Source organism: Acanthochromis polyacanthus, chromosome 3 (genome assembly GCF_021347895.1).
Source record: "Acanthochromis polyacanthus isolate Apoly-LR-REF ecotype Palm Island chromosome 3, KAUST_Apoly_ChrSc, whole genome shotgun sequence".
NCBI classification, from domain to species: Eukaryota; Metazoa; Chordata; class Actinopteri; family Pomacentridae; genus Acanthochromis; species Acanthochromis polyacanthus.
The window spans coordinates 32,953,495-32,961,817 of NC_067115.1; the positions used below are offsets into that span (position 1 = coordinate 32,953,495).

General features: G+C 39.1%; 1 protein-coding gene across 2 annotated transcripts; it reads left to right on the forward strand.

Annotated features, from left to right (window-relative positions):
* The first annotated feature begins 1,150 nt into the window (after positions 1–1,150).
* On the forward strand, positions 1,151–8,323 carry LOC127533335 (sterile alpha motif domain-containing protein 3-like). Of its 2 annotated transcripts, XM_051946018.1 has the most exons (7): positions 1,151–1,446; positions 1,945–1,987; positions 3,367–3,482; positions 4,702–5,672; positions 6,235–6,393; positions 6,551–6,643; positions 6,871–8,323. In XM_051946018.1, the coding sequence occupies exons 3-7, from the start codon at positions 3,452–3,454 to the stop codon at positions 7,189–7,191; spliced, it is 1,575 nt and encodes a 524-aa protein (XP_051801978.1). In that variant the 5' UTR covers positions 1,151–1,446; positions 1,945–1,987; positions 3,367–3,451; the 3' UTR covers positions 7,192–8,323. The 2 variants fall into 2 exon arrangements, with proteins under 2 accessions (XP_051801978.1, XP_051801979.1); XM_051946019.1 differs by lacking the exon at positions 3,367–3,482.

The following is an 8,323-nucleotide window of genomic DNA, read 5'->3' on the forward strand; positions in this document are numbered from 1 at the left end:
ATCCACCAGAGTCATCCTTTTTTGCTGTGAACAATCAGTCAACAGCTTTGTTTGAGGAGCGCTCTATTTTTGCCCTGCAGATCTGTCTTCGGAGGCCAAACCAGGAAGAGGTGATGTCATGATGGCTATCGCTTACAATGCTCCAGCCAGCTCCAGATGTACAGGCCTCCTTCTCTCCCGAGGTATGACCTCAGCCTGGGTGTACACAGGGAACATCTGCTTGATGACCTGGTTAGCAGGAATCAGGTTTGATCTGAAGAGAGCTCGTTACACTGCAGAGAGGTTTGCTGTGCGATTTAGAGGGAAATATTCCTGATCAAACAAACAAGACAAGCTAAAGGTTTGTGCAAGCCCCTGTAGGATAAAGTGGGCTAGTTTATGCATCTACTTCTATCAGGAAATGTTGATTTTTTTTTTTTGCAGGAGTAAATATGAAAATAGCAACTGAATATTGTTTTTAATGTCTTAATCTCCTTAAAGTGTTGGATAAGATGAATCTGTATATCTGCTCTCTTCAGTGATAAATTACCAAAAGTCTGGAAAACATGCTGCATAATAAAACCTTTGGAAAGATTCAGTTTTGAAGATGATCCTTAAAAAAATGCTCCAAGCTCAAAGAAAAGCTACTTTAGGTGAAGATAGCAATATTTCAAACAGGTTGATTCACTAAAAACAGCATGTTCTTTGTCTGAAAACACAATCTTCTGCAGAAGTTGGAAATGTTTTTACAGTTTTCCATGATTTCTGTGCCGTGTTTGTGTCTTCGTTTATGCACTGACTGACTTTGGAAAAGAAAATATGATCAATCAATCAAGAACTGACAATAATTCCATAATAATAATAACCACAATAACAACATTTAAACCCCCTAATGCTCCAAACTCCCATAGTGCACTGCAGCACAATAGTTCAATCATAGTGATCGGCTTTGTGATCGCTAAAATTTAGACGCTACCGTTTAAAAATTTGGGGTTATCAGACAATTTCGTGTTTTCCATGAAAACTCAAACTTTCATTCATATGCTAACATAATTACACAAGGATTTTCTAACCATCAGTTAGCCTTTCAACATAATTAGCTAACACAATGTAGCATAAGAACACAGGTAGGAAAGGATGGAAGGGTACACTGTAAAATGTAATTGTATATCATACTTAAAATATAAAGTGACCTTAACTTATTTCAGCTTACTCTGTTGAGTCTCCTCACTTAAACCTAGTAAAGACAACTTTCTACTGAGGCAAGTAAACAAACTTGTCAGCAGCAAGTTACCTATACTTTGAAGTATGAGTGAGCAAGAAGCGTCTGCTCAACCTGGAGAAACTCGGCAGCTTTCGGCACCATTCGGCATTTCTCGTTGAGTGCACATGCGCAGTTGCCATGTTTTGAATCAGGCGGTCAAATCTCAAGCGGGAAGAGACGTACTACTCCTGCATATTGTCACGGTAAGTTTAACTGGTTTTATTGATTGCAAATGCATTGTCGTTTTTATTTGTAATGTCATTTATTCGTTAGTTCAAGTTTGGAGGTGAACTTTGTGTTATTGATTTAGCCGTGGCTGGGACTTTCAAGCCGAAATTCTGAAGTTTATTTAGTGGCGTTTTGTTGTTGCTCGAGTCGGTCCTCACAATGCCGCGTTTATATCAAACGTGAGCTAACGTTAACGTAAAGATTAATGTTAGCATTTGCAAGCTAAAGTCAACCAACCCTTCATGTAACGTTACGCGATGCAAACAGATAACTGGAGCTTCAGCGTGCTTATTAACGGTTGAAAAAGCAACTCTGCTGATCTTTCAGGGTCACTCTTCAACAAAGAATGAGTTTGTCGTTGTCCATTGCTCCTTTTTAACTTGGTAGAGATGCTTTTAGTTTACTGTTGTCCCTTTTTAAACTGGTCACATATGTAACAGTTTAACTGACTGATTTTGTTGTTTCTTTTGTAGGCTTTCATTTCTGAAGACTGAAACCTAGCTATGCATTGGAAGTGTAAGTACTGCTTGTTTTCTTCTGAAAAGAGGGCTCAATTATTCAAACACTACCGCTTAAAACATGGAAGCTATGCCAGGACTAGTCCAATTCCATGCCTCCACACAGATTGTCTGTGTTCATTCAAGTCATTTAATGCCCTAAAAGTGCATCTAACAAGAAATCACTCCCATGAAGTACATGATGGGCAGATGAGTGGAGCTGATGAAATCCCTGTGATATTCCATTGTCCTCTTTGCAATTTTGAAGAACCCTGCACAGAACTGACTTTTTTTTCCCATTTGCGCCAACATCTTAAAAATAAGGAAACTGTGAAATGTCCATATGAAAGCTGCATTTTTGAGAGCAACGTCTACTCAACATTTAATGCTCATAAATGTAAAGAGCATCGGCTTCCCAGTCAGAAGCGGTTGAAACCTGACATTGCCTTGAGCAGTACACCTCACAATTCAGATCCAGATGTGGAACAAGATGTACAAGAAGTTGAGGATTTTTCAAGTGAGGAAGAAGCGAAAATTGAAAATTTGGATCACTTACAGCATCAACTGGAGCATAATTTAGCCTCACTCTTTCTTAAACTGCAGGCGATCTTGCATGTATCTGACATGGCAGTACAGGAGGTAATTCAACAGCTAAACCAGCTTGTTCTTCTCTCAGAGCCCCTTTTGCATAATGCCATTCAGCAAATTCTCAGTGAACATGGTGTCAGTGACGATTCAGTTGTGAGAAAGATTGTGAATGCTGTCAAAGAGAATAACCTGTTATTGAAAATGACTGATGCTGGCCAGTCACTGTCCACAGCTAATAAAAGAGCCTCCTACTTTCAGAGGGAATTTCCTATGGTCATGCCAGTTGAATACAAACTTGAAAAAGACTTACAATCACTCTCTTATGTGCCAATTCTGAAAATGTTACAAAAACTATTAAACAGAGCTGATGTTCTAGATAAAATTCTCACACATGAGTGCACCGTTGATGGATTTAACACTTATAGAGATGGCACTCACTATCGCAGGAATGATTTTTTTAAGACTGAGACCTTAAGGATTGCACTTGGCCTTTACATTGATGAATTTGAGATAGCCAATCCTCTGGGCACTTCCAAAAAAAAACACAAACTGTGTGGTATTTATTGGGTTCTTGCCAATCTTCCCTCAAAACATTGCTCCTGTCTCCACTCTATTCAGCTAGCAATATTGTGCAGAGCAAGTGCAATCAAACAGCATGGCTATGCAGCTGTCCTTCATCCACTTCTTCATGATCTGGTCACTCTTGAAAAACACGGTGTCTATGTTGAGCAGTTAGGCGAGTGTGTGAAAGGAACTGTGCTCTATGTGTCAGCCGATAACTTAGGTGCTCATTCTTTGGCTGGTTTTCAGGAGAGTTTCACAGTGCAGCACCCCTGTCGATTTTGCATGGTGAAGAGGAGTGACATCCAGCAGAGAGAGGTCCGATCAGGAGCATATGAGTACAGAACCAGGCAGGATCATGACAGGCAAGTTTCTGAAGTGTTAGAAAATCCAAATCTGGTGAAAGAGTATGGTGTGAAAGGCCCTTGTGTTTTAAGCGACAATCTTGAACATTTCCACACTGTCAAAGGCTTTCCACCTGACATAATGCATGACCTCTTGGAAGGTATTATCCCTGTTGAGATGTCTCTGTGCATTAATGACTTGATCTCCAAGAAGTACATCACCCTTGAGTCCTTGAACAAAGTCATCAAACATTTTCCTTACAAATTCACTGACAGGACTGATCAGCCTCAGGTTATCCCAGCCACATTTGCCTCTAGAGGTACAATTGGCGGTAACGGCCATGAAAACTGGGCACTCACAAGACTTCTTCCACTCATGATTGGTTTTGATGTCCCAGAGAATGATCCAACATGGGAAATTTTAATGCTTTTGAAGGACATCGTAGAACTGTCAGCATCATTCAGACTAACAGAAGATTCTCTTGACTTCCTTGATGCCAAGATCTCAGAGCACAGAGGTTTACTTTTAACAGTATTCCCTCACTTCACATTGCGCCCAAAGCACCACTTTGTGGAACATTATCCACAGTTGATAAGGATGTATGGGCCGCTCAGACATATGTGGACAATGCGCTTTGAGGGAAAACATAAATTCTTCAAACAAGTCATTCACAACACAAAGAACTTCAAAAACGTCCCACAAACTCTGGCTGTCCGGCATCAGAGAATGATGGCATACCATGTAGACTCCTCATTTTTCAAGCCATCCATCCAAATGGACAAGGTGACACTTTCTTTAGTTTCATCTTTACCCGAGAATATTCAGAACTTGTTGAAACAGAGGTATGCATCTCAGAACACTGTCCTTGTAGCATCATCTGTGAGTGTTGATGGCATCAAATACAGTCCAGATATGATTGTGTCTATTGGTGCTTGTTCATGCCTACCTGAATTTAGGCAAATTCACAACATCCTTGTCATTAACAGTGATATTTTGCTTCTGTGCAAACATATGACATCATGGTATAATGAGCATCTGCGTTCTTATGAGCTTTGCAGTCATGTGTCCTCGATGTCAGTCAGCATGCTCTCTGATCTGAATGACCCTTTTCCTCTGGCAGCCTACAGAATCAGGGGCAGAACATTTGTTACCCTTAGACATTATATTTTGTGCTGATTGGATGGTGAAGATTTTTATGTCAAGTGTCATGAGGTAACTGAACTTATTTTTTTCCTATAGAATCACAGCCAACAAAGGAGATGAAACTAAGGATAATTGTCCATGACAATGACATCAGGAAAATTACACTCTCTGGGAAACCACAGACACTTGACTCACTTGTTGAACAGCTTGAGGAGAAGCTGGGTCTTCTGTACAAATTCTCCCTCCAGTATGAGGATCCTGATTTTAACAATGCCTTCGTCAACCTCACTGACATTACTGACCTGCCTGACAAATCCACCCTAAAGATAATCGCACTGGTTCCAGCCCCCACATCAAGCATAGCCAGCACAGCCAGCACCGATGACACCGAGATCCTCTCTTTTTCCTCCCCTGAAAGTCGGTCATCTCTTACTCGCTCTCCATGGCCAGACACTTTTGACATTCCTTATTTTCCTGTGGACATCGAGTACAGATTACGCCAAGGGAATCTTCTGTATATGAGAGACAAGACGTATCTACAGGTATCCAGGGACATGAAGCATGAGATACTTGAAAAACTTGCTGAGGCAATTTACAGCTTCAAGGCATATCCCTGCGATCAAGAATTCAATGATGTTGCAACTGCACTGATTCAAAAACATCCATGCCTCACTGAACCAGGCTCTGTCAATGGATGCAACAGCTGGAAAAATAGCATCAAGTTCAAAATGGGAAACTATCGCACCAAACTGCGACGAGCTGGATGTACAGATGTGACTGTAAATCAAGGGAAAAGAAAAGGCCAAGCTCCTCAGAGAGGCATCAAAAGACCCAAACGGTTTGAAATCAATTTTCTACCCAATTTCCCTGATGGTGAAGATGAGACCAGTATGGAGTTCAAACGAAAGGAACTTGTAGAAGAGATGAAGAAACGTCGTCCACCTGCTGCTCTGATAACCAAAAACATGGACTCGACTTTTGCCTTGAGAAGACAAGAGTTGGTGAACTTGGAGCCTCCAGTGAAAGACACAATGGAAAGGTGGCCAGCACTCTTTACAGAGTGTCAGGTAATTGAACACTCTTCCTCTCTTTTATGCGTTAGTTGTTTGTTTTTTTTTAGTTCTTTGTCTTATCTTTGATTAACTTACGGAATTAGCTTCAATGTCCTACAAGTGAAAAGTAGTCCTAAGATGTTAAAGATTCCTTCCAAACATGTTTTAAGATGTACATAAATTCTTTACTTTTTTTCCACAAAAGTTATCTTGATAAAATCCTTAAAATTATATCTACTACTTCTCGTTGAAATCCCTATTTTTTTCTGCAGTTGAATGCAGAATCCACCTTTCATTGTCAAACTGCACAGTGAAGCCCAAATATTCAACTTCAATAGGAACACTAAGAAAAATGTTTTTGAGTGGAGGTTGACTTCATGATTTAAGAAATTGATCACTGTAAATCTGAGTGCTGAAGTGTCTCATCATATAGTAACAAAACACTTAATCACATGGGCAGAAACAGTATTGTACTGGCCTCCAAAGATTAGATACAGATTTCTATTTTTTGTTATTCTTTAATGTAGGTGAAATATGGCTACATCTTGAATAATAACTTGTCATACTTTTCCTTTAGATTCTGGCAGAGTTCTGTCGCTTGTCAAGCAAAAACCTGAATACAGAATTCTTCAAAGAACTTGACAAATACACTCCTCGCTTCTTTGAGATCTTCAAGACCAAGGGGGGAAGTGTTGGCCAGAAACTTAAGACTTATCTGCAACAAGTCACACCAGAGGTAAGTTTCACGGATACAAAAAAATTCATTTTTTATCATGTGGGGAACAAAAAATGCAACCCCATTGTGTATGCAGAGGTATTAATTGATTGTCCTTAACCACAGAAGTGATGTGTGTTTGATATGATTGTTTTTTGTTTTGTTTTTTTCCCCCCAGAGTACAGATGTTACTGCGAAGCGAACAGCTGTCCTCCGTGGCCTTCCTGTCATCCTTGGAGATGAGAACACAGACTTCTTCATGACATGCTTTGTAAGTCGTCTATACTACTAAATTTTTATTCCACACCACAGGATGTCCACTCTATTTAATTCTCCTTATGTTACTTTGATAGCTTTAGGTTAAGTTATTTTACCTCCACACAGCCTCTAATATCAGAATATCACTTACTTTTAGTGGCTGTCTTGTGTTTTCTGCCGTAGAAATTCAAGATAACATCTGATATGTAATTGTGGCTGTATTTCTGCTATTGCTGTTAGGACTGCGATGACCCAGGCATATCTCACACCCCCATTGGAATCCTGACCACTGTTCCTGAGGACGAACAGCTCTCCCTTGACTCACTGCACCTTCAGACTTCAGGTACCGCAATCATTTTGGAAGGAAGAATTGTGATGGATGACCTTGAAAATCTTCCACATGCCATGTGCTTGCTCTTTGGACTTACTTACGCCCTGAATTTGGAGTACCCTCAACAACTGAAGTACACCTTTGACTTCATTCAAAGGGTGCTTCTCTCACTTGGACATAAATCCCTAAAACCAAAAATACAATCACTCAAAAATCTTCTGATGCAATGAGTGAATGTAATCATGATGTGAATGTGACTTGACATCTTGGGTCACATTGATGCCTTTACCCTTATTGGAAAAGTGATATTTTTTTCTTGTTTGAGCCTTTTTTGTGGGAAGGAACCTCATCACCCATTTTAGACTACTGAATGTTTTTTATGTTCATGAGGAGAAAAATGAACACCTACTTTCCTTTTAGCTTTTGTTTTTCCTTTTGTGTTGATGCTGAAATGATCGTGGTGATATTGATTACCAGGTTCTGGAGCAAGTTCTCTCTGACTTAATATATTTTGTAAGTCAAGCTCTGCTGCAGTTCTAAACTCAACCACTAAGAATTAAAATCAGAAAGCTCTTAGCAGTTTTTAGCGGGAGCTGGCTCAAACATAAGAATTACAGTTGCACATTCAGTTGAAATAATAGGTGGATTGTAAACAGTTGAGCAATGTCTGCTGTTCACTTTATTGATGTTAAGATAAATGTTAGACCCTGCAATTGACTACTGAGTTTATCTGTAGTTCACACTATAGTCAACAGAGATATTTAAGCAGGAATTCTCAAAGTTTTACTGGAAGCATGCATTTCATGTCACCTTTACTCAGTGGGTTGCCATTGTAGACTGCACTTTAAGAACCCCTGTATGTAAAGTGTGTTCTGAACAAAAAAGTTAAATTATTAAACTTTGTTTCCATTCAAACTGTTGTCTTTCTTTGTTTCTATAGCTTATCACTTTAAGTTCATCTTACTTGAACATATCAAGGCAATCGGTTTCCTGATATTTTGCTAGTAAGGTGAATGCTTAAACTTGTAAAGTTAACTTATAGTTTACGAGTACTGCTTAATTTACATAACTCATGAATTTAAGTAGACAAAATTGACATTTTATAGTGAAACTATCTAATGATTTTGAGTTAACTTTACTCAAATTTACTGGCACTGTATGACTTGTCTGAATTTATATTTTATAGTTAACCTAACTAATGATTTTTAGTTAACTTCACTCAGGTTTACTGACATTATCTGAGTTGTCTAAACACAGTTATTTTCAGCTTTAACAACTTAAAATGAATTATCTACTTTACTTGGGAATTTTGAGGCAATCGGTTTCCTGACTTTTTTTAAGTAAAGTCAACTTATTACATTT

What these genes read in the sequence shown, in the direction of transcription:
- LOC127533335 (XM_051946018.1), top strand. Translation starts at nt 3,452, where the DNA reads ATGAGTACAGAACCAGGCAGGATCATGACAG. An exon ending in ACCAGGCAGGATCATGACAG is followed by an intron (nt 3,483 to 4,701) that starts GCAAGTTTCTGA and finishes TTTTTCCTATAG; the next exon opens with AATCACAGCCAACAAAGGAG. An exon ending in CACTCTTTACAGAGTGTCAG is followed by an intron (nt 5,673 to 6,234) that starts GTAATTGAACAC and finishes CTTTTCCTTTAG; the next exon opens with ATTCTGGCAGAGTTCTGTCG.